This window comes from Hypomesus nipponensis, chromosome 25 (genome assembly GCF_054491055.1).
Source record: "Hypomesus nipponensis isolate SF chromosome 25, ASM5449105v1, whole genome shotgun sequence".
NCBI lineage: Eukaryota > Metazoa > Chordata > Actinopteri > Osmeriformes > Osmeridae > Hypomesus > Hypomesus nipponensis.
Window position 1 is genome coordinate 5,710,554 of NC_140385.1, and position 25,286 is coordinate 5,735,839.

Consider the following 25,286-nt stretch of genomic DNA (forward strand, 5'->3'; position numbering starts at 1 on the left):
ATTTCTCTTCCTAAACCCCACTAGAGGACACTATTTAAAAGGATATTTTCAAAAATTTATTCTAGGGGAACATGCCCCCAGTTTTGCTGGGGCACAGGAAAAATGGGTTTTATCTAGGGGCTTAGCCCCCCCCAAAGTGGGAACCTAGATTGGCCCCTGAGCTTAGGTCCAAGCACGACCGATCTGGCAGTATGAAATTGGGTGTTGCGTCACTCTGGTAAACAGCAGGATTGAGTGTGTCGTCTAGCCAGTGATTCCCAACGCTGTATGACAATGACCTTGAATGGGTGCAGTCTGCAGCGCATACGAACGACCCCACTTCCTGTGACGGGAAAAACCTGGAGTTCTGTGTGCTCACAGACGATGCACATGCGACGCTGACCTGCCGCCTGGCTTGTTTTAGCCTGCCGTCTTGTTTAGTTTACACGTCGTCGTTTTCGTTTTGTCACACAATGGAGATATGGTTCTCACTAGGATATTTTGGTTTGCGTTGCAGTTCTGGGGAGGTACAGGGAAATTGGACGTGCGTGTAGTAGGCTACTGCTATGTCTACCAAAGTATGGCTACTGCTACGTCTACCAAAGCATGTATGGACTCTTCCATGATAAAGCATTGTGAGGAAAATCAGATGAGCTTTTCTTACAAAATTACATTTTCAGAAATGTAATCAAGCTTTCAGGTGCTGTTCAACCAACAGTAAAACTGAGGTGTAGTCAGTTACTGTGGAGGAGTCAATATGTTCAATACAATCTCAGTTTCTCCCTTTATTATTGTATATGTTTCTATGCAAGATATATTATTTTTGAGTTCAACTGAAGTTCAAACTGTACAGGTCCATAATGAGTGACTGGTGATCCATCCAATAGGAGCTGGGCTGAATCTGAAGAGGACCAACCGTGTTGTCTGATTCCTTCACTGGACAGACATGAAGATGAAAGTCACAGACATGTCACAATGAATCATCCTCATCCCTTAATTCCAACTCCCCAGTGCTTTTGAGTTTGAATGCCAAATGAAATCAGTCTAAAACAAAATCACACGGGCTGTAAGCTCACACTCAGCCATATGTATCTGAAAGGTGGGTGTCACCTGTGTCCAGGTGGGCTTGCGTCGTGCTCTTGGCTAGCGTCTGTTCTGAGCAGTCTCTATGGTGGCAGCACAGACACACAGCACCGTCCCCTTCCAGGGCACGCCATCTGAACGACAGACACAGACAAACCCTGTTAGAACAGCTCACTAGGGGGTTTTGAATGACTTGAAAAATGAAAAAACAGCAGCAGAAAAAGGCAACGGCATTATGGAATTAAGAACAATCGGCGTATAAACTGAGCCTCAATGACAAAACAACGTCATTATATCTAGACGTTAGTTACAATATCAATCAACAAAGTGATTGATTGTTTATCCGTGTGTGTGTGTGTGTGTGTGTGTGTGCTGACCTCAAAGAGGGCCAATGGAAGGAGCAGGCCTTGTTGAAGGGGTCAGGACGTCTGCGAGCCAGAGTAGCTCTCATGTGGCAGGTGATGAAGGTCTGTGGGTATGGGGAGGTCACATGGTCACAGACAGCCACACAGTGCTGAAAGACCCCCTGCCAAGTCCTCCCAAAACACCCCGATCAACCAAGCCAGGTATGGTTGGTTCAACCACGCCGATCGTTGTTACCTGGTCTCCGGGCTCCGTGCTGAACTGGACGGTCTGGACGGCGAAACGAAGCGTGTTCGGTCGCCCTGCTCTGGGGTAGAACTGGGAGGGAGACACCAGGCTGTCCACATGACACCTTCAACACAGGACAAACCATGTTCAAACTCGTCAATTCCCCTCCCTCCCTCCCTCCCTCCCTCCCTCCCTCCCTCCCTCCCTCCCTCCCTCCCTCCCTCCCTCCCTCCCTCCCTCCCTCCCTCCCTCCCTCCCTCCCTCCCTCCCTCCCTCCCTCCCTCCCTCCCTCCCTCCCTCCCCTCACCCATGTTCGGTGATGAACTTGTAGCTGGGTGAGGAGAGGGGGTCAGAGGTGAGGGTGGCCACGCAGTTGTCAATGAAAAGCCTCAGTGGGGGGTGCAGCGGTGCCTTCACACTGGCCTCCAGGAACACTGGCTCCCCCTTCTGGTAGATAGAGGAACTGCGGGGAGAGGTCCAGTCATCTGGAAAACAGAAAGACAAGTTTCTACCATCTCATGCAGCCTCGTTTCCCCTAGACCTTCAAGGGAAAATGTTTATAATATCTGCATCTAATAGACTTAAAGAGTTTCAATTGTGTGTGTGTTTTGGAGATTTGTTTCGTCAAAAACACGTTACTAAACAGCTGTCATGGCCTCTCACACGTCATTGTGCGGAGGGTGAAGTGCAGTAAGCCGAAAGCAGAGATGGTGGAGGTCATGGGCAGCCATGTTGGGGAAAGGGGCTCTCCGCTCACTCTTTGCTTCCTGGTTGTCACACGGGAATGACACTTGTCCCATCAACACTGGAAATGTTTCATTTTACACAGGCTAACGATAGGTATAGGGGATGAGAAACGTGGATCATGAAATGTAAAATATGACATTTGGATGAATCATTGGAAGGCTTGAAGTTTTGATAACGTTTTGACAGTATTGACCATGCAAGTCAAAAATGAGGCCTCACCTTCTATAGTGGCACTCTATAGGTATGACTGTTCTAGCCCCTGTGAATATAAGTGTACCTCTAGGAGTTATGAACAAGCCAGGTGTCAACACAAGCACGTTGGAGTACACTAGCCAGTCACCAATCACCTGTAAAATAGGCTTTGTTACGTTTACACATGAAGGTATGCCTATGGTCAACTCTTTTCACGTAAATGACCCATATTATGACCCAAATTTACATTCCTTACCCTCGACTTACTCCCACAGCCTAGTAACGTCGACGAAATGACAATTTCATTATCATAAGCTTCTTCCGAAACGGCTCTGCAGGAACCGCTTGAGGTGAAATTCTCTCCCAGATGAAGTTGGTCTGGTGAAAATTGAATGCCTCTCGTCTCGAAGAATTCCCTCTTGACCGTTATTTGCATTTTTGTTTCTCCGCATTCGACCTTAAATCCGTCTTTCACCTCTGGGTCAACGATACTGTGAAGGCTGTTAGGACTTTGTGATTGAGTAGGAACAAACTTCGGGTTAGAAGCCATTCCGAATAAATCGGGAGGAAGTATCTCGAGCCTGTAAGGATTTTCAGCGATGTCCGAGCGTACACGAGAAGCCATAATCAAATAAAATGAAATACTTTCTAAATGTGATATCATGTTGTTGCAGTTAAGGTCTGCTTTAATATGTCAGAATTGAATTATGACGGTTTACATGAAAGAGTGTAGCTCATCCTCACTGTATGCCAGATTATGTTGAGTGAAATTGAATTAATTGGCAATTAATTTCAGGTGCGCATCAGATAAATCTAATTTGTGCCTTCCTGTCCATCCCAACTGAGAAGAGAGCGGAACAAAATACCACAATCCCTTATTTACAGGGGGACGTATTTTGTATCAGCACCGCATGCGATTGTGTCGCTCTTAACAGTGGACTTCAGCCTAGTTATAGGCTGAATAAACACTCACAATGTGACTTTCAATGCTAACCAAATAAATTAACAGACATGGGTGACAACAAGGCGAAGATGGATTTGAAACTAGGAGTATCCGATCAAGACATAGATTGGGGAGAGAGGACGGTTGGAACGAACCAACACATAGTTAAAAGGCAATCTAACTGGACAGAGACGCTGCTGAAAAATGCTCAATATGGACTTCCAAGGCCAGTGTCAGACAGTGAAACTGTAAAATTCTCTCAGATATCAGGGGAGTGCCATTATTACCACTACGGCTGTGACGGGCAGGAGGACCAGGGCTGGGGCTGCGGCTACCGCACTGTTCAGACTATCTCCTCATGGTTGTGTCTGAGCTGGTCCCCACTCAAAGACCAAAGCTGCAGACCCCCACCCAGTCTTCCTGAGATCCAACAAGCCCTGGTGGAGATGGGAGACAAGCCCAGGTCGTTCTCTAGCTCCAGGGGATGGATAGGGACGTTCGAGGCGGCTCTGGTGCTGGACTACTTCTACGACGTGCCGTGCAGGGTGGTTCACGTCCGGGGTGGGGGGGCTGAGCTCGAGGGGAAGGCGGTAGAGGAGCTCCACCAGCACTTCCAGACACACGGGTCCCCAGTCATGATGGGGGGAGACAGGGACAACTCCTCCAAGGGGATCCTGGGGGTGTGTACGGGAGGCCAGGGGAGCTACCTGCTGGTGATGGACCCCCACTACCATGGCTCTCCTTTAGGGAGGACTGAGGTGCAAGGCCGGGGGTGGGTTTCCTGGAAGAAAGTGTCGACTCTGGATCACAGTTCCTTCTATAACCTCTGTCTGCCTCAGACTTCCAGGAAATGACATGGCAAAAGTTCTGGAATAGTATGTAGGCAGGAACTGGGTTGTTTTGGGGAATGTAAATAAAGTGTTGACGTAAGATCATTGTGTTTTGTGATGAATGCAGATTTCTAAGTATAATGACACAGTTTGTTAGGTAGGCTTACTTGAGACCAGAGTGAGCCTCTCTGGTATCATGAGTGTGACGACACTGCCATCTGGTGGACAAATACAATGGCAGAGAGGCCTGAAAACTATGATGTTATTGCAATAACAAACCAATACAATGAATATTCCTACCCTGTTGTCCTCATCAGTTCCCTTACATTTTTATCAACATATAACATATTTTAACAGGCAAAGGAAAAAAATAACTGACAAAACTCATTTTAGTTGTATTTTAATTGCATGATGGAACAGCATTTCACACAAAGAATATGTGCATTTTATGTTTTAGTATGTGGGCCCTATATGGGCGCACAACTTAAAGGTCAGGCACACAGTCGTTGTAGAAGATCTGGAAGTTCTTGTCCACGTCCATGCGACCTTTGAGGAACTTCTCCAGGTTCTTGAGCGGAACCTCCACCATGTGGTTATTGACACGGTCGTTTAGCCCGTACGCTCCGAACACGGGGAACTTGTAGCGAAGGAAGTAGGGCGCGTTAAGGTCGTACTCCGTGCAGCAATAGGCCGACCACATGTACTCCGGCACTGCCACCCGGTCGATGTTATCTCGGCGGATCATGTTCCCAGAGGTCGTGACCCCCGTGACCACATAGGCCCGTCCTCGACAGTAGTTGTTGAGACGTTTGCGGATGAGGTCCTGGTGCTCGGCCCAGGGCCCTATGCTGAACTCCCTGTACTGGGGCACCACGTTGGTGAGGGTGTAGGTGGAGGCCTTGTCCACGAGGTCATCCTGGTGCTCGTCCGGGTTGAGGTGGCTGCGCTCGTACTGGACCACGTCAGCGTAGTCCTCCAGGACCGCCTGGCTGTCCATGAAGTTCATGTGCATGTGTGCGGACTGGGGGAAGGGCTCCATGTTGTTGCTGCCCTTCTCTGAGGCCAGCTATGGAGGAAAGGAGACAACAATAGGGAGGGGAAGGAAGGGAAAGAAAGCGGGAGGAAGAGAGGGAGAGAGGAGGGGACACAGATGGGAAGGGGAAGTAAAAGAGTGTCAGAGGAAGGGAAAGAAAGTAAGAAAGAGGGAGGGAGGTTAAGGTGGATGGCAAAGGAGAGATATTAATATAGAGGAGAGATACTCATTTAGTGCTGACATAGAACCATGTACTAAACATTTCTCTGAGCTGAATACAGTCGTCTTTGTTGCCCCTGATTTGCAGTGAAGGATCATTATCCTCCCTTGTCTTTGGAATTGGGCTAGGCACATTTTGGCGCACATGTAAAAATAATTCACTGACATCCACAGAATTCATTCGCAGGCATACACATTCATACAAATTTCAATTTGCAAAGCCCAAGGCGTGAGTGGATCTGACAACAATACCTTGTTGAAACGCAAACTCACAAGCCATACGCAAGCAGCTTATCTCCTTTAACTTCTCCATTTGCCTGCTGCAGCAATTGAATTATCTCTCCATGCAACACCAGGGTATTGGTGTGACAAGTCCAATTACCTTCATCCTTCAGTAAAACGTGAATGCAATTTAGCAATATCTAAACATTCCACAGAAGATATGGAAGAGACCCATTTGATGACTTAAACAACCCTACACACCTGCAGACACATTCACTAACCTGCGGCTCAAACATCCAGGGAAAGTCCACTGTCTTCTGCCCGTCGGTCTTCTTGAAGGTGTAGGCGGAGTACACGGGGATGTGTTTGTGGGGGTCGTAGAGCGTGACGAAGCAGGGCTTCTCCTCGTAGCGCTGGCAGATCTTCTTCAGCGCGCCGCCGGCCAGGTAGCCTCTCGGCGGGGTGCCCATGTAGAGAGAGTCTTTACAGCGCTGCACGTGGTTGAAGTCCTCCACCACGCCTGCGCCGGACCCCCGCACGCAGGCCAGCAACGCCAGGACGGCCACGGACGGGACGGAGACGGAAGCGTGACTCCTCATGACGATGTTAGTCTCTGTCTCTGTCTCTGTCTCTCTTTCTCTCTCTGTCTCTGTCTCTCTCTCTCTCTACCGTTTCTCCTGTCCTTTACTGTTCAATCCTTCCTATTTACACACACACGCCTATGGCTTGAGGTGTGTAACTTGCTACTTGCTCTCTGTCCAAGCGTTTGTGCCTTATTCTACCTCACACCCCATAGCCTCACACACACTCACATGGTCAAGTCCTACTTTCCATGTATTCAAAGTGTAAAGGCTAGTAAACGTTATCAGCCCTCAGCGTCCGCAGCAGATAACCTATGACAGTAGCTTCAAATGTGCTAAGCACAAGCTTGGCTCTCAGTGGGTTAGGCATGTGAATTACTATGACTTTCGAAGTGACATGAAATGGAAAGTGTCTTTTATCTGCCCTTCACACCTTGTACTGATGATCCATGACACAGTCCCCTTGATTGGTAGGTTGTCTGTGCCAGACTCCATTAGGGACAGCATGACCAGAGCCTTCTTCAGCCTTGAAGAAGATGCAACTCAGACTTCCTGACATATAAGGAGACAACCACTGGTGAAATGACAACTGAAGTTTTTTCAAATACTTGAACTTTGCTTGAATGACCTTTCCTGCTAACAGGAACGAGTAAAAAACTAGCTAAAACCAGATGGCACAAATTTCTGATTAAGCTCGGAAATAGTTTGCTGCTGGAAGTAATTTGTCATCTTAACCAAGCCGAGATCAGCTTGAACCAACATCACTTCCTGTTCACAACCACATGGGGTGTGTATGTGTGAACTGGTACTTGGTGGTCTTTGTTTCTCACATCTTTCAATCCCATGAGTGCTTGGAAACGCTAGTAATTAACTGGCTGTCTCAAAGTGACTGCTCTTTCGGTTGGGCTACATTGTAAACAATAGTTTATACTATACTCAATCAGCAGTGACAAAATCACAGGTGAAACAATCAACAAAAAAACAAGTGTAGATTGAACAAACTTTATTAGACCAGTGTTGATTGACAGCACCAACAGGATAACACGTGACACATCTTGTGAGAGTGAGATCAGGCATGGCTTTGTACTAACAATACGTCTCATATTGAGGGTACACCCAAGATAAGACACTGTGAGGGCCCTAGGCCGAACCTGGGGGCACACAGTCATCCAGAAAGATCTGGAAGTTCTTGTCCACGTAGGTGGACTTCTTCAGGAACTCCTCCAGCTTCTTCACGGACATCTCCAGGACCTGGTTGTTGTCCTTGTCGTTGAGGGCGTAGTGGCCAAAGGCTGGGAACTTGTAGCGCTCGTCGTAGGGGGCATTGCGGTCGTAGTGGATGCAGCAGTAGGCTGACCACAGGTAGGCGGGGACCGCCAACCGGTCCACATTGTGCCGGCGAATCATGTTCCCCGACGTGGTGATCCCAGTGACCACGTAGGCTGTGCCGCGGCAATAATTGTTGAGACGTCTGCGGACCGAATGCTCCTGTTCCTTCCAGGGGCTGCTCCCGAACACATGGACCTGCACTCAGGTGGGTGAGCAGAGGTTAAACAATGACCCAGAAGACAAATGTGCAATTTTTAATGGTGTTTCGTTTGGCCTGGTCTGTCCTGGTTCAGTCAAGTGTGGTCTGGTCTAGGTTCTAGTCTAGTATCCTCCAGCATGTTCTGGTGAGGACTGATCTAATCAGGATTGTTCTGGTCGGGTGTGGTCTAGTCTAGTATGATCCGGTCCCAGTCTGGTCGGTCCTGGTCTAGTTGATAAATGAGACCCCTGATCCAGTATGGACCCCGGTTGTATAAAGTATGGTCGTGTATCGTTTTGCATTGCAGTGTCATTGACCTGTGGCACCACGTTGGTGAGGGTGTAAGTGGCGGCCTTGTCGTCAAGGCTGGCTTGGTGCTCGTCAGGGTTCAGCTGGCCTCTCTCGTACAGGATGGCGTTGGAGTAGTCATTCAACACTGCCTGGGCGTCCTCAAAGTTCATGTGCATGTAGCCCAGCGGGAAGGGCTGCATCTCGCCTGTGTCCGACAAGGTGGACAGCTTGGAGGACACACAGAGGAGACAGGGACACTCAACTCAAACAAGGAGACATGCAAACGAGGCCGCCATACTGAAGGCGGAATGGTTTCATGGACAACTTGTGAAAGAAGTCGTCGAACGAGAAGAACGTCCAAAGAAATACCTGAGGTTCATACATCCAGGGCACGTCCATCCTCTTCTCCCCGTCGGAGCGCTTGAAGGTGTAGGCGGAGTAGACGGGCACGTGGTTGGTGGTGTCGTAGAGCGTGACGTAGCGAGCGCGGTTGAGGAAGCGCTGGCAGATGGTCTTGAGGGCGTGGTGCTCCACGCCCACCGGCGGCGTGCCCATGTACAAGAAGTCACGGCACTCCGGGGACAGCTCCTTCTCCACCTTGCCGCGCACCCCCGCCGTCGCCACGGCAACCAGCAGCCAGGCCGCCGCCCGCCGCGCCCAGACAGAGGTCATGACGATTGGGGAAGGTCGCGGGAAGGACGTGGACACAAGATGGAGCTCAGTCGACCGGATGGAAGAAAAATGACGGACGGATGGATGGATGGATGAAAGGACGGACAGATGAACGGACGGATAAACGAAAGGATGGACGTAGAAGATTCCCCCGGATGTTCTCAGTGCGCGTTGGCGGCTCTCCGTGTGACTCCGTGTCCCGCTGCGTGTCTGCCTGTGCCGGGGAGGGAACGTTCCGGAGCGCGCGGTGCCTCTGGATCCGAGTGAAACCCCGACACGACTCGGAACGTTTGCTCTCTCTAATCTAGACTGAGTATGCAAAAGCACCGAGCACCACCCTCCGTCCCCGGCTCACCTGGCCCTCATGCCACTGAACACACCTGGACGCCAGTGACGTGCACTGACGTCGACGTCAAGGCCTCGCGGTTCATCTCGACTGCTGACAGTATGACGTGTGAATGAGCACCACCAGGCTGAGAAACTGCTGACACCGACGTTCCTCAGACGCTGTCAGCGTCTTCAGGTCACAGCCCAGCTGTGCTCAGTCGATACCCATGCAAAGGAAGTCAACCGAAGCCACATGATGTCTGTTTGTTCTCCAACCCGCAAGAACATTCTTTTTGTTGTGTTCAGGTTTTAGTTTGCTTATGACTCACTGGTGGGTTTCGATTGAGTTTTCTGGGGGATTGGGCTGTCACATGGACTGTTAGATAAAGCATACAGACAATATTTTAGCTCATCACATTTGATTCTTTAAGATTGGCAACTTAGTATGAAGTACACTACATTTCCTCTCGTCAGCATAATGTTGACAGATATTTGACAGATATCCCCCAGTTATATACCTCAGTTTGGACAAGAGCAGCAATTTCCTGTCCAGCACAAACTGGAGTGGTGCTTTGTTCCAGACAATAGAACATTCTACAGCGACAGTATATCTACTCTTTGATAAAGATGCAAAGAAACGCTTCTCATTCAGTCAGCTTTATCTTTGTTCTGTGGAGGGTAATGTCTTTAGTGTCTTCAGAGCACAGTTCCAGGCTATTGATGCATGGTTCTTTTTGAATAAGAGTGTCTGCTAAATGACTAAATGTGGTTCTACTTTTGGGGACTCAACATTTAAGTTTTGTAAGACTTTTTTTGTCCGCTTCCACATTTCCACCTCTAAACTATTGACAATCATACAACTATAAAAACTCAAGCCCTGATAAACTTTGGAATTACTGACTTGTAACTTTTCCTATCAGCTTTATTAAAATATCATTACTGTTGCTTCATGGAACACTTTTTCTAACCACGTTTATGCAAAGTTATTTTCATCAAGTTCGTAGCGTTCATTTGTAGTTAGTGTTCTTGTGAAAACAGAGTGCTGTCACAGGTTAACACAGAGCTACTTTAAGTGTTAACCAATCGCAATCACACGTACGCACACACAGCAATGCATGTCCGCACCTCAAGTCGATCTCCTCTTTTTCTTCAAGGGGTTTTCTGACACACAGTCCCTATAGAAGAGGGTCAGGTCGCTGTCCATCTCGGCCTGGGTCTTCAGGAAGCTCTCCAGAGTCTTCAGAGGCACCTCCACCACCTCGTGTCCCTCCTTCTGGTTGAGGGCGTAGCCCCCGTAGCTGGGGAACATGAAGCGCACCTCGTACGGAGAGTTCCGGTCGAACCTCGGGCAGCAGTAGGCCAGCCACAGGTGCTTGGGGACGGCCAGCCGGTCCTCGCTCCCCCGGCGGATGGTCGCCCCGGATACGGTCGCCCCGGCGACCACGAAAGCCGCGCCCCGGCAGAAGTTGTTGAGGCGCCGACGTACCGTGTCCATGTATGGGCTCCAGGAAGCGTCCAGGAAGTCACTGACCTGGGGGACGGTGTTGGTGAGGGTGTAGGTGGAGGACTTGTCCTCCGGGGCGGACTGGTGCTGGTCTGGGTTCAGCGGGCCCCGCTCGTACTCCACGGCATCCGTGTAGTCGGCCAAAACAGCCTGGCTCTCCTCTATCAGGGGGGCGGGGTCGTCGACGGGGGGGAGCACCCTCATCTCCCCTGCCTCGCTGTGGGAAGCTAGCTGTCAGGAGAGCCACATCACATGACTGAGGGGTGCATGAGGAATGGATGAGAAGGTTTTTTTTGTCTAAACAATATCAGTTGGGAAGGTTTTACAGTTTGTTATGTGTGTGTGTGGCCGTGTTACGAAGAGTCTACCTGAGGTTCGTACATCCAGGGTGTGTCCATCCTCTTCTTCCCGTCCGACTTCTTGAAGGTGTAGGCGGAGTAGAGAGGGAGGCGGCGGCTGGCGTCGTACAGGGTGGCGTAGCGTGGCTCGGCTGCGTAGCGCTGGCAGATCTTCCTCAGCCCTTTCCCCCGGACGCCGGCAGGCGGGGTCCGCATGTAGAAGAAGTGGCTGCAGTCTCTGAAGCTGTCCGAGACACTGGCCCCGCCCTCCCTCGCCCCGGTCACCAGGAGGAGGGTCACGAGACAGAACCCAGGCCAACCCATCCAAACCTGGGTTCAACACATCCAAACCTGGGTTCAACACATCCAAACCTGGGTTCAACACATCCAAACCAGGGTTCAACCCAGCGTGTCAGTGGCTGAAGGCCTGTGTGGGGAGACAGACAGGTGACATATAAACACGTGTTCTGACTCGACACCGTTCAGAGGGAGAAAGACTGGCCAGATGAGGAAAGGTGTGTGTATGCAAAGTGGCCTTGAGGGATTCCATTGGCTGGCTGGTTGGCATTATCAGGCAAGGATAGCTTGTACAATTGGTTGGTTGGACCAACATGATAGTAGGCACACTGGGTATAGAAATGTGTAATACATTCAAAGAAAGATAAGACATACATAAGGAGGGCCTTTAAAAAACAAGGAACATATAAACGAAGTGAGTCTATTTACTGAACTTCTCTAAATTAACTAAATTAACCCACTGTGGTTTACGACTAATAGGTTTCCTTTTGCCAGGAAACAAGACTGAATCTTAGAAGCCTGCATAAACAAAGCCTCGACCACCGGATCACACCTCGAACATGTGGTCTTTCACGCTCATGAGCATGACACACACCCAGGTTGACTGATGCAGTGATAGGATGGAAAGAGCTGCCCGCTTGCCTGTCAGTCTGCCTCTGTCAACTGACGGCCAAGCAGTAACAGAACCTTTGCCAGATTCATCCTAACGAGCATCTTCACGATCATCTTCCTAAGTCTTCATCTTCGTCATAAGCACCACAGCGTCTGGGATATGTTTGGTAAGCAATCTATGCCCCACTTCGTTTTATGTATCGATTGGTAACAATAGAAAAACTCTGAAATTCCACATAGAACCTGTTTGTAATATGTGTTTCCATGCAGACAGGTAATTTATGGTCACAAACAATTTATTCTACTTCTTCTATTGGGTGTTGTGAGGTTTTATATTTATCAAATTTTTTGTGGGACGTATGTCAAAGAAAGAGAAAATTATGTAGTTAATCTTTATCGGAGGTCTTTAGTCAAATCTATACATTTCTGAAAAAGTGAAACTAAGAAATCTACAGAAATGAAGTGAAATGTGAGGTTGATGCCTCACACGGTGGGTGTCTGATCTACCCCTGAGGGGAAACTGCGGGCAGCAGACAAGATTTAAAAGAAATGAAAGTAAAACATGTGCAGGTGACAAACAATACAGACCTAATAACAAGTATTGTATGTAATACCTACAGATGAGAATATTTAATTAACAAATGAACACTAGAAAGATGAGTGTCGGTATATAAATTAATACAAAAGCTTGAATATAAAGAGAGGTCTACCAAACAAGTACTAAACAAATCAACAATACAAACCGAGCAGTGAGATCATCATTCAAAGTTAAATACCCCCATCTAGTGGTGAAAAGACCTCCATTTATACAGGCAGCTACTTGTGAATGTCATATTATAAAAAAGATGATGATAAGATAGCAGCCTATTTAATTGAGTTTATTTCCCTAAACCCTCTCTTCGTTCTCTCCCCCTCCTCCAGGAATCCACACAGCACTGCATGTGTTGTGGCTGTGTGGGGCCCTCCTCCTCCTGCCCCCTGCCCAGCCCGCGTGCACCCCGGGCCGGGCAGCAGAGTGCAAGAACAGCCCCTCAGCCCCGGGAACAGACCTGGCCGGCGAGGGCTTTGACGTGGTCACCATGGAGCGCAAGCGGGCCTATGTGATCGACGTGGACACCTGGAAGAAAGACCAGGACGGGGGGTGCACCCTCTGTGACAACCCCTTCATGGATGGCAACAAACAGAAGCTACCCGTGGCCGTGGTGGACTGGCGGCCGATACATAACTGTCACATGAAAGTGTCCAGCAGTGTGTACGATTCCAGCGAGAGCTTCGTCAAGGACAGCCACAGCGAGGTGGACGCCAGCTGGAAGGTGGGTTTGGACGTCGTTAGCCCGCAAATCACGGCGTCTATGGTGGTCGGCGGGACTCACTCTCGGGTGGCCAAGACGGTGATGTCCCAGTCCAAGCAAGACAAGTACAGTTTCATCAAGCAGGATGTACACTGCTCCTATTACAGGTGAGTGAATGTGTGTGTGTGGGGGTGTGTGTGTGTGTGTGTCTGTGTGTGTGTGTGCATGATTTCTATTCCATCTATCACCATTGATAAATAGCTGCTAACAGCAGGTACAAATGTTGATATGTGATTTATATTTTGGTGATGACACCACTTGTGTGATTGGCTGATAACACCACTCGTGTGATTGGCTGTGTGTTCCCTCTGCAGTTACCGTCTGATAGAAAAGCCGCCCCTCCACGCAGAGTTCTCCCGCAGCTTGAACAACCTCCCCCTGCTCTACACCGATAAAACCAAGCCCGACTACAAGCACTTCCTGAACACCTTTGGAACCCACTTCATCCATAAGGTCCAACTGGGCGGCCGGGTGAAGAGCGTGACCTCGCTGCGCGTGTGCCAGGCGTCGCTGGAAGGCTACAAAGAATCGGAGGTCAAGGACTGCCTGGAGGCCGAAGCCTCCGTTGCCACGACTACCGGAACCGCCGACCTCAAAACGGAGACCAAGTTCTGCAAGCAGGACCTGAAGAAGCATGACACCAAAGAGAGCTTCCACAACACCTTCAGAGAGAGGTTCACCGAGGTGGTGGGCGGCCAATCAGACGGCTCCCCTGACCTGCTTTTCGCCAAGGCAGGGACCGACGCCTTCAGTAATTGGCTGGGGACCTTGAAGACCACCCCTGACATCATCACCTATTCCATGAGCCCGCTGCACCGGCTGGTGAAGAATGAGAAGAAGAGCGCGGGGCTGAAGAAGGCGGTGGAGGACTACATCCTGGAGAGTGCACTTGCGCTGCGCTGCTCTAACAAGTGTACCGGTCCCTCCAACCCCAGTGCCCGCGACACCTGCCAGTGTGTCTGCCAGGCCAACCAGCAGACAACCAGCCAGTGCTGCCCCCAGGAGAAAGGTCTAGCCCGCTTAACAGTCAAGGTGGAGTACGCTAAGGGCTTATTTGGCGACACCACGTCACAGACCGACGCCTTTGTCAAAGTACTTGTGGGTAAAGGCTCGACCCAGACCACTGTGATCCAGGACAATGACAACCCTCGCTGGAACGAAGAGTTTGACATGGGCATGAGCTGGGGAAAGATCTCCTTGCACAGTGAGCTGAAGGTGGAGGTGTGGGACGAGGACAAACACTGGTGGAAGTCATGGAACGACCTCCTGGGCTCCTGCAGCAAGCCTCTCAAACAGGGCTTCCAAAAGTTTGAATGCCCCTTGAACCACGGCACCATCTTTTTCTCCTACAAGGTCGAGTGTGCAGCGGGGCTGGGGGGCCCCGTCTGCAGCGAACACATGCCGTCCCCCATGGCCTCTGACCTCAGCGACCTCTTCACCTCTCGCAACTCCCTTAACGTCACCAGTGAGTTCCTGGCTCAGGTCAGGGCTGGTCAGACCCAGCTTGACCCTCTGACCTTTATTAGGAAGCAGAAGGGGGCTGCGGGAGATGTCAAAGGTCACTCTCGTCTGCATGTTCTCAATGAGTTGTGAGAGTTTGGTGTGTCGGTTTGTAGGCACTGCTTGCTTGGCCTGTCATTCACATGATTTTTTGATTTCTGATGAGATTTTAACAATGGTCTTTTTCATATTCTTGACATCAAGACAATAACATATAGACAAAGCTAAAGCAAACCAATTAAATCAATTTTTTATCATATGTATGTTCCCTTTCTGATGGGCTGATGTTTATCTTCACTATTTTGTAGTCTCTTTATTTACATTTATTACATCAACTCTCTCATACTTTCCCTACTGCAATAAAAAAAAATAATGCAATAAAAAATGTTTCGCAAGTCATCTGTGATTTTGTATCAATACTTGTACTATATTAGGCCTATACACAACCCTATCGTTTCTGCTTAAACGAAACTTAAATTGAAGAAACAATATCGAAAGTAAATTTTAATGGACTGAACCAATAACATTTTATTAAAATATTCTTTAACACGGAATAAACCAAATCAACAGAATGCACATGTGCATGTCGACAATTACATTAAAAACCTAAAAAGTAGCCAATATTTTCGATAGACCGCGTGGCCTAATAGCCTAATGTTTTGTAGTATCCTGAAGATAACGATTAAACACATGGTTCGCTCTGAGATTTCATATAAATAGCCGGCTACATCCGTCAATGGTTAATTCTGCTGGAGAAAACAGGTGACGAACATGAAGTAGCCTAGAATAGTAAAAGTTTTGCCATGCTTCTAACTAAAAAATATTAACTTTTCTTTCAAGCAACCAATATATTTTATTTTACAGTAGCCTAGATACCGCCATATTATAATTAGAGAATAGGACCTTATAGACTAGTCGTGGAACCGACTGTCTTATTTTTGCTATTTTATGTTATTATATTAAATTCAGGCCAGGCTTTTCATTTATCCTTGTGTATTACAGCTTAAATGAAGTGTTCTCAATGTCAAAAGCTGAACTGCGAGGAGGGGCTGCAGTTTTGTTGTAAATGTCGAACATTCGCCGAGGAAGAAGGTGAGACGTGATCTTGTTTTATCTAAAAACATAAACAAATAGGCCTATAGCTAATTTAAATGATAACGAAACATGGCAGAGCTTTGCCCAGCTGCCACTACATCTTGTTCTAACTGGACGCGAGCAACACGACGCTTTCTGGGGGAGGAGGGGGGGAGTCTATACCCATGTCAAGGCGCGACGTTTGGGCCATAATGTCTAATTTCCCTACCTTTGTAAATAGGTAACACACCTAGCCTACTGAGACGAACTACTTCTTTTTGACACCGCCTAACAATCTAGCCATATACCCTGATCATTAAATAAATATTTACAAAATTACCAACCTATTGATGCGTGGAAGGGGGTTAACCCAGTCTTTCGGAAGTCGGAACTCACTCAAACAATGTCCCAAATATGCTTTTGTTTTAGCTTCTCAATAAGGCTATAATAGTAAACTATAGCAAAACGAACATCGTATCAGGTCATGAGTCAAGTTCTTGATCAAATTATCATAGCCTACCTAATGGACTTTTGTCATTATTGATCGTACAAAGGGTAAATTGATTTGTACAAATAGGACCATTATCATCTTGCAAGGCTGACCCAGTATTCATCTAAATATGCAAACAAGATGTGTTCCAAGGTGTGTCAGCGAGGTCAGACGGGGTTGGGTGTTTTATGTTATTATTTAATTAAACGTTAATTAGGTATGCTAGATTATTATGTTACCCATGTTGTCGACAAAGTTAAGATGCTATGTGATTATTGCCAGGACAGTCTCAAGTTAGGTCTTGTGGTCTAAAAATACAATCTTCAATCTTCTGCAGTCCTATAATGCACATTTATGTGAGACAGACAATGATTTCTTTAAAAATGTGTATTTTAATTATATTATTTTTTTATATTGCATTCTTATTAATGGTATCACGATTCTCAGGAATGGGCAGTCTTAAAGATTTTGCTTTTGACCGAGGAAGAAGTGAACCATCTGTAGACTCTGCTCTTAAAGACCTCTCAGATGAAGAGGTAAGCTATATTGTACAATGCCATCTGGCCTTGCTTATGACCTCAAACATGTAATAAACATTTTTACTGTGTTAATGAATTCTACATGAAAGGATATCAACTTACAGAAATGTACATTCTCTCCCCTTAAATATTTCCTTAAATAAAGGACTTTGTTGATGCCAGTGATTCAGATTTGTACAGTGAGCAAGAAGATGCATCACAGTCATCAGAAGCTGGTTGTCAAGGAGACACAAATCCACAGCCGACTGACGGTATGCCAATAGTGCAGTATTTTGTTGTATGATCATTACAAAACATTTGTAATATATTATAATATCTGATTTACTTTTGTGGTGGCATTTTAGCCTAAAGGTTTGCATTCTCAAGGAAACTGGGTGTCAGGCTGGTTTTTCAAGTTCAAATGCAAGTTCTTTATTTATCTCATCAAAGATACAGACATTGGGCTCTCTGTGGTAGAAAGCTTAGCTAAGCATAGGCAACAGACATCTTTATACTATTTTCAAAGATATCACTATCAGTCATAGCTGGCAAAAGTCCGGGTTAGTGACCTCTCATCTTGCCTGTTCTTAAGATCCTGTTATGTTCTCTTCAGTTCATAGTCAGAGGTCATCTTAGGATAACTCAAGAAAGTTCAGTGGTAGTTCACGTCAGGCCAACCAACTACTTTAGTGATACTAAGTTACATACAGTTTTTGGGCCATGACACTTTCAAACCTAATCATATATTTTTAGTTTAACGGACGCCACAAGAGTGGGTGAGCACAATGAGTGTTTTTTTAACAGGAATGATGGCTTTCCCAAAAAAGCCAGTGCAGACAACATAGGAACAAAATAACCTTTACATTTGTTTTTGGAAGCTGTTGTTAAATAGTAAATACATTTTTGATTGTTTATTTCTTTGGTCTCTTTCGCAGATGGCCCTTCTCCAAGAGAGATAACAGTTCACCATGTAAGCACTGACTGTGTTTGCTTGGGATGGAACCCCCCAGAACCCTCTATGAAATGGTCATATGAGGTGACCCTCTCCAGCTGTGGACAGAAGGAGAGTCTCCGTGTACAAGACTCCAACACTGCTGACTTTGAGGGCTTGCGCCCAGGCACAGAGTACATCTTCAACGTGTTTTGTGTTTCTGAAAGTGGAGTTTGGAGCAAAGCCATCACATTATCCTGTTACACAAGTAATTATGTTCTGAATCCCTTTTTGGTCAATTTCCCTTCTTATCAATAGTGATGAGTGAATATTACTTTCTGGGATAATGCTGCAGTTTCAATCCTGATGTTCTTTACAGTGCCCATGCCTCCAGAGAAATTGAGGATTGATCACGTTAGCAGTGACTCAGTGTGTCTCAGTTGGCACCATCCCGATGGTGAAGTTGGGGAATATCATGTGACCTGTTCCAGAGATGGGGAAGGCACCAGAGAGGAGACAACAGCCTCAAACAGCCTGACCTTCTCCAGTCTGAGACCGGGTGTGAAGTACACCTTTAGGGCCTCAACTCTCCTGAAAACCGGACCCAAGAGCAAGTTTGTGGCGGTATATGTCCACACAAGTGAGTTTATTACACATTATAACAGTAGTAGGTAATTAACGTCCTGGCACTTACTTTTAAACTACTTGTGGAAAGTAGCTGATGTGAAACCAAGGAGATCTGATGCCATGATTTGTTATTCCCCAGAAACCGTCCTGGAGAGCCTAATGCTGGACTTGGGTTTGGACTTTAAAGAGAAACTTACCCTGAGCACAGTGCTGCAGATAGATGAGAAGACCATTTCCGGAGAACCAGCTCATTCTCTCACAGACCTTCCATGGTATTTCCTGAAAAGGTTAATGATGGTTAATGTTACAGCTAGGAGTGGCAAGTGTGTCCCCCCTGTGGACGAGGCTAATTGTGACGCTTCATTCTGTAGTAGCGACTTTGATTTAGAGAGTTTGGTTGGCAACCAGGATGTGAACAACATGGTGAACCCTTTAGATATTGTCACTGCTCTCTTTCTGTGCTCTAACGGTTTCCTGCAGCAAGAGATGACCTTGAAAATGTCCATGTGTCAGTTTTCAGTGCCACTGTTGCTTCCAAACTGTGACTCAGATCAGTGCACATTCATGCTTTGGGCCCTGCGGGACATTGTTAAAAAGTACAGACCTCATTCTCTAGATGATCCAAAAGGATTTGTCGAAAACAGGGTTGTGCTTTCAGACCTTCCTATGGTGTCTTTTGTCAGACTGGGTGAGTGCTCCTTATCCAAGTCGCAGATTTTAAACAAACTTCTAAGCAACCCGCAACAGTATCACGACACATTTGTTCACCACGATATGGAATGTGGCGATAGTCCAAGAAGGATATCAAATGGATTGGTTGAAATCAGTTGGTACCTCCCTTGTGGGAACAAAAACATAGACATATTTGGTGAACCTGTTGCTGTAGCCAACCTTCGAGGTGACATCGGTACCTTCGAGACACAATACTCCTTCCTGTGTCAGACCTCAGCGGCGGTTTTTGTTTTCTTTGACAACTTGGACTACTCACTACTGACCAGTCAACACACGAAGGCACAGCTCTTCTTGGTAGGGAACCCTCAGAGTCCAAACTTTAACATTGATGTTTTGAAGAAATCTGCCTCCGGGCTGAACCTGAAAAAGAACAACATAATCCTCAAGACCAAACAGATGAACGATGCAGATTTTGTCAAAAACCTACGAAACACAGTTAGTGATGTGATTAAGACCTGCAAATTCAAGATGCAGCTGGAGCAGATGTCCGATGTGGCCCATGAGCTTGGAATCCTGGTGGATGAAGACTGCCTGGAATGTCAGACTGCCAAGCAAAATGCGTTTGCCATCACTTCAAACATAAATGACACATTTCTGTACAAAGAAAGTCAACTACCCTTGCAAGGACAGATATGGAAAGAGCTAGCTCGTTTGGAAAAAGAAGAATGTCGACTGAGGAAAGTTGGTGATAAAAACATTGAGATGTACAAGAGTGAGCTCCAAACCAAGAAAACACAACTCAGGAAAAAACAGGCTGAATGGGACATGTCTGAAGCAATGACTTGCTTCATCAATGCCATATCAACACCTGGATTAGAAAGGTCCTATTTCTTGAAATGGATGCGAATGAACCTTGACAATCTGTCCCGTGAAAGCCTCAGTGGTCTTCGGGAGCAGTATAAAGAAAAATGTCAAAACTCCTCAGAAAACAAAGAAGACATCAAAGATCTAGACAAACAGATTTCAAACAGTTCCCTAGGAACTGAACATTTTCTCCGTGAAATGGGTCAGCTCTATGAATCTTCAGTCTTACTCCCAGAGGGTGAGGTATCACGGCAACAACTTCTCCATCTTCCCAAGCTATGTGCAGAGTTACTCCTGGATGGATATCCCCTGGAACTGGTGGACGGAGATGCATCCAACATACCACTGAGATGGGTGAGTGATGTTCTACATGAACTTGATGCCTTGGTGAAGCCAAAGAACAAGATCATGGTGATCACGGTTCTAGGAGTCCAGAGTACAGGGAAATCCACTCTCCTCAACACCATGTTTGGGGTCCAGTTTGCAGTCAGTAGTGGAAGATGCACAAGAGGGGCCTTCATGCTGCTCATCAAGGTTAAAGAAGACTTCAAAAAGCAACTTGATTGTGATTTTGTAGTGATCATTGACACAGAGGGTCTCAAGTCACCAGAGCTTGCACAGCTAGATGACAGCCATGAGCATGACAATGAGTTGGCAACGCTTGTGATAGGGCTAAGTGACATCACAATTATCAATATTGCCATGGAGAACTCGACAGAGATGAAGGACATCCTGCAGATAGTGGTCCACGCTTTCCTCAGGATGAAAGAAGTAGGGAAAAAGCCCAAGTGTCAGTTTGTGCATCAGAACGTGTCAGATGTCTCTGCACATGACAAGAACATGAGAGACAGGAAAATGCTGTTGGAGCAGTTGAATGAAATGACCCAAGCAGCAGCCAAAATGGAAAACAAAGAAGAGAACAAGAACTTCACTGATGTGATGGACTACAATCCAGACACAGGCAACTGGTACATCCCAGGACTGTGGCATGGAAGCCCACCAATGGCCCCAGTCAACGCAGGATACAGTGAAACTGTCTATGAGTTCAAAAGAAACATAGTCCAAGCGTTAGGAGAATGTAAAATGTCGGGCAATAACATGATGGACTTTCTTGAGTGGACTAAGAGCTTGTGGAATTCTGTGAAGTATGAGAACTTCATCTTTAGCTTCAGAAACAGCCTTGTGGCTGATGCGTATATGAGGTTGTGCACTGAATTCAATAAATGGGAATGGTCATTCAAAAAGCATATGTACACATGGGCTGCAAACGCTGAAACAAGGATCTCAAACCATGGAACAATCATCAATGATGATGTTCAGACATCAGACATTCAAGACTTCCTTGCCAACCTGAAAAGTGAAGCCTCCGCAGAGCTTTCTAACTGGGAGAAAACAATTCTTGACAACTTGACCAAGTACTATGAGCAGACAGAAGGCCATGTGTATCTAGTGGAGGCGTACAGAGAGGACTTCTCCAACAACGCAAAGAGTCTACGAAGAGAAATGGCGAACTCTGTCATGAATCAACTGGAAGCATCTGTTGAAATGAGACGGGGAATGAGCAATCTTGAAGCAATCAAGAAAACCCATACAGCCAAACTTGAAGAGAAAGTGTTGGCTCTAATTAAAGAATGTAAAAAAAGTAAGAAAAACAAGACAGATGAAGAACTTGACAAAGATTTTGACAACATGTGGGATATAACTGTACGTGAGTTATCCTTCAAGAAATTAAGTCCAAAAAACATTGGTGAAAGTGTGTCTCGGGCGCTTCGCTCAAATTTGCAACAGAAAGGAAGTTCAGTACATCAGAAAATACATCACTCAGATTTGAATCAATGTGGATTAACTCCCTTCAAAGTTCCTGAAAACCTATTTGATCAATGCAAAAATGCATTTAACAATTTCTTTTACAATAAAGATCATATCCGTGAGACCCAAGTACTTGCAGACAGCATCATAGATGCTTGCACCCTGTTAGTTGAAAAAGAATTACAGCATTCCAATTACCATGACAATTACATCCAGGAGGTCCTACACAAGATAGATGATAGATTGGCTGCTAGTAGAAATTTTAAGACTAGTGCAAATTTTGAAGTCTCTTTAAAGCTCCATATTTGTGGAAATGCATCAAGGACATTTCAGAAGATGCATGAACATTTCATAGAAGTGAATGACCCTTGCAGATGCTTACATCAGTACAAAGACAAGTACCGTGCTGACTTCAAAGACCTGTTCAACAAAAGAGACCAATGTCAAAAAAAAGCTGATGAATTTACACGTTTATGCCTCAAACCTGCAGTGGAAGCCAGCGTCACACATTCCCTGGGTATCGATATTGTGGATGAAATGTTGACTGGGAAAGATTCCCTCCAATTCAGCACTCGTTCCTTTTTTCAGTACTCAATCATGAAAGATTTGCTGTCCAAATCTGTATTTGAGAACTATGTCAGCTACATTTCCACCTATGAACATTTTGTCAAGAAGTGGATTCTTGATAAAATCAAGGAACGCTTTTCAAATGGGTCTAAAATGTATGAATTGGAAGAACGGCATGTGAAAGCAAATGTCAAGAAAATAACAGAGGCCATCACAAAGGCTCAAACAGACAAAAACAACAATTTGGGGAAGTTTGTTCAGAATATCTACAAGGAGCTTGAAAACACATTGGTTATTCCCAAAGATGCTCTAAGTGCCTTCATGATCCTCAATAATGCTAACCATGAGCAGTTTGCTGATTGGCTGACAACATCTGTTAATGAAATGGGGAAAACACTGAGTGAAACATTTCAAAATGACGATGACATCGAAAAGAAACTGAAAAAACTGCGGATTAAGCCACAGAATGAGTTGTTCACCAGAGTGTTTGGATGTGGTGAACAATGTCCATTTTGTAAAGCGCCATGTGAGGCAGGTGGACAAGCCCATACAGACCATCATGCTTCAATACACAGGCCCCAGGGTCTTGGTCAGTACAGGTGGGAAGACTCAACAAAACTAGTGACTGATATATGCACCTCTTCCGTGTTCAGCGACAAGGAGTTCATCTGCTTTCATACAAATGAAAAAAGGCACCCTTTTAAAACGTACAGAGAGATTTTCCCCAATTGGCAAATTCCTGCAGATCCAAGCATCCAGGCCTCAGACTACTGGAAATATGTGATGGCTCAGTTCAACAAGCAGTTTGCCAAAGAGTACTATGCCTTACCTGCAGATATCCCCCCACCTTGGAAATGCATCTCTAAGCAACAGGCAGAAAATAGCCTCAAAGAGTCTTTTAGCATGAAGTAAGAGGCTCTACCTGCCTCAATGAGTCTCAATATATGTTTTAGGTATAACTTCAAAGAGAATGGTCTCAACATTGTATAGTTCAAACTCATGGTCAAATTTCAGAGATACTTAAATAATTAGGCAACTTCTCGGATATTATGGGTCGAGTTCTGCAACACTTGGCATGTACTGTACTTCATTAATTGTACTAAATGTGATTCTACATGATGAGTTGAATGTGTGAATCAGACTGGATTATCATCGTCATGGATACCAATGCTGTCATATTGAAGCTTTGCCTTTTTGAGCCAAAATTGGTTGGCCGATTTGTATTCAACCAACTAGATGATGGAATAATAATGTGTACTCATTTAGTGGATGTTCTTTATTACCATGTATTGTATTTGAAGTAACTAAGCATTTGTAGTCCATTATATGAATTCAAATACCGTACTAATAACTGTTTGTTTTGTAGTTGGTTGTACTGATGGTTGACCTTGCTTTTAACCTGAAAAATGTTTCTTTGTTTGATTGTTTTCCTTACAAGAGCATGGATTATTTAACATGTACCAATGTGGTTTTTGTTCTTTATACCCACTTGTATTTGATGTAATCAATAAACTGTCTAGTAAAATAATTCAAATACCACAGTGGTAACAAACATTCTACCGGTATTTAGCCTTCTTGGTATAAACCGAAATTTTCGTTTTGTTTCTTTCGTTTTTTTTTTCTAAAGACAGATTATCTGATTGTGCCTTAATGTGGTGGAATCTTTTTACAACCACTTCTTCCATTCAGTGTAATCAAGCATTCGTAGTCCACTATGTAAAGTGATTCAGGATACGGTGAGATGCAAATACAGTGTGTGTAACTCTTAAAGGAAACCTGCATCCCACATAAGGAAAATATCAAATGTTATTTTCATCTATATGATTCTAATGTTTCATTCTAATAATTTGTAATATTCGGAAGATACTTTAAACTGAAAAGCTTCCATATACCATGTTTTCACGATGCAGAAGATGAATAAAGAGTCAAAGTCACCAACCTAGCTATGAAGACTGTCTTTAATGATCTCCGGATCCGAATCACAGCATACAGTGTGTAATAACTTCTAAAGTAAACAGAAATATCATCACCTTATTTATATAAGTTTCTTTAACTTTTTTTTTTCTTCATAATAATCATATTTTTTTAAACTCCATTATTAACATTGTTCTTCATCTCAAGTCTTGGGTTTCAGAATTCATCAAAGAAAGTAAAAACAAGACAACAGGTGCAAATTTCTTATGTAGACAGAACAGACGTCTAGTTTAGGGTGTGTAGCCTATCCCAGGGTGTTGGACATAATAATAATAATAATGATAATGTTTCATTTGTATGTGCTTCAGTGTAACTGGCCTACTGCTATGTACCCTATAGCTCTGACCAAAGATGCCAGAGGAGTGGTCAGACCATGCAGGAAGTTCTGCTGCTTTGATCCTGTATTTTTGCTACCTTGTTTATGACCTGTCCTCCCACACAGAAAATGGTAGATCTGCATATGAACTGCTGTAATGAGAAAACACAGTTTGTCAGTTAAAAGTACAAATAAAATGTGGTCACTACACCACGCTGAAACTAATTTCTTCAAGGTATGATGAGGAATAGCACGTTAAAATCCAATATGGATTTCATTTGGTCAGTCAGGTCACATGTTTTAAGTTGTTGAAGTAAATTAGAAATACTACTAAATCTCTGCCAAAGTAAATGCACTATATATACTGTAGGTACTGAAAGCAATTCTCTATATCTTCCTGTCTTTCTACCTCACACACACACACACACACACACACACACACACACACACTTGCACATTTACACATACAAAACTCACATACAAACACCCCTCATACAGAGGTATACCACTACTGTTTAATGGGCACACACACATTGTAACACAGTGTACCGGATGGGACATTAGAGCCGTCTGTGTGATCTCCTATGTGAAGTAAATTAGAAA

At 45.5% G+C, this 25,286-nt stretch overlaps 7 protein-coding genes across 9 annotated transcripts; 3 read left to right on the top strand and 4 right to left on the bottom strand.

Moving 5' to 3' along the window:
* Window positions 1-751: 751 nt before the first annotated feature.
* On the bottom strand, window positions 752-3,435 carry LOC146222031 (zona pellucida sperm-binding protein 3-like). Of its 3 annotated transcripts, none has more exons than XM_084692024.1 (8): window positions 2,849-3,435; window positions 2,620-2,747; window positions 2,317-2,420; window positions 1,961-2,138; window positions 1,663-1,777; window positions 1,440-1,531; window positions 1,090-1,196; window positions 752-910 (listed from the first exon to the last, which is right to left on the bottom strand). In XM_084692024.1, the coding sequence occupies exons 1-8, from the start codon at window positions 3,254-3,256 to the stop codon at window positions 783-785; spliced, it is 1,260 nt and encodes a 419-aa protein (XP_084548150.1). In that variant the 5' UTR covers window positions 3,257-3,435; the 3' UTR covers window positions 752-782. The 3 variants fall into 3 exon arrangements, with proteins under 3 accessions (XP_084548150.1, XP_084548151.1, XP_084548152.1); XM_084692025.1 differs by having other exon boundaries at window positions 752-915; XM_084692026.1 differs by lacking the exons at window positions 2,317-2,420; window positions 2,620-2,747 and having other exon boundaries at window positions 2,860-3,435.
* Window positions 3,436-3,488: 53 nt separating this feature from the next.
* Window positions 3,489-4,465, top strand: ufsp1 (UFM1-specific peptidase 1). The gene has a single exon (XM_084692028.1). The coding sequence runs from the start codon at window positions 3,604-3,606 to the stop codon at window positions 4,387-4,389; it is 786 nt and encodes a 261-aa protein (XP_084548154.1). The 5' UTR covers window positions 3,489-3,603; the 3' UTR covers window positions 4,390-4,465.
* A 298-nt stretch (window positions 4,466-4,763) lies between these two features.
* LOC146222033 (endonuclease domain-containing 1 protein-like) lies at window positions 4,764-6,438 on the bottom strand. The gene is made up of 2 exons (XM_084692027.1): window positions 6,121-6,438; window positions 4,764-5,431 (listed from the first exon to the last, which is right to left on the bottom strand). Exons 1-2 carry the CDS (start codon window positions 6,436-6,438, stop codon window positions 4,850-4,852), a joined length of 900 nt encoding a protein of 299 aa, XP_084548153.1. The 3' UTR covers window positions 4,764-4,849.
* A 1,042-nt stretch (window positions 6,439-7,480) lies between these two features.
* Window positions 7,481-8,911, bottom strand: LOC146222034 (endonuclease domain-containing 1 protein-like). Its single transcript, XM_084691793.1, has 3 exons — window positions 8,609-8,911; window positions 8,266-8,466; window positions 7,481-7,944 (listed from the first exon to the last, which is right to left on the bottom strand). The coding sequence occupies exons 1-3, from the start codon at window positions 8,909-8,911 to the stop codon at window positions 7,561-7,563; spliced, it is 888 nt and encodes a 295-aa protein (XP_084547919.1). The 3' UTR covers window positions 7,481-7,560.
* Window positions 8,912-10,364: 1,453 nt separating this feature from the next.
* On the bottom strand, window positions 10,365-11,404 carry LOC146222035 (endonuclease domain-containing 1 protein-like). The gene is made up of 2 exons (XM_084692114.1): window positions 11,111-11,404; window positions 10,365-10,973 (listed from the first exon to the last, which is right to left on the bottom strand). The coding sequence occupies exons 1-2, from the start codon at window positions 11,402-11,404 to the stop codon at window positions 10,365-10,367; spliced, it is 903 nt and encodes a 300-aa protein (XP_084548240.1).
* A 745-nt stretch (window positions 11,405-12,149) lies between these two features.
* LOC146222036 (perforin-1-like) lies at window positions 12,150-15,240 on the top strand. Its single transcript, XM_084691819.1, has 3 exons — window positions 12,150-12,156; window positions 12,911-13,448; window positions 13,656-15,240. Exons 1-3 carry the CDS (start codon window positions 12,150-12,152, stop codon window positions 14,932-14,934), a joined length of 1,824 nt encoding a protein of 607 aa, XP_084547945.1. The 3' UTR covers window positions 14,935-15,240.
* Window positions 15,241-15,652: 412 nt separating this feature from the next.
* LOC146222037 (interferon-induced very large GTPase 1) lies at window positions 15,653-24,335 on the top strand. The gene is made up of 6 exons (XM_084691697.1): window positions 15,653-15,933; window positions 16,853-16,941; window positions 17,090-17,195; window positions 17,859-18,122; window positions 18,234-18,494; window positions 18,621-24,335. Exons 1-6 carry the CDS (start codon window positions 15,849-15,851, stop codon window positions 23,303-23,305), a joined length of 5,490 nt encoding a protein of 1,829 aa, XP_084547823.1. The 5' UTR covers window positions 15,653-15,848; the 3' UTR covers window positions 23,306-24,335.
* The last annotated feature ends 951 nt before the right edge of the window (window positions 24,336-25,286 follow it).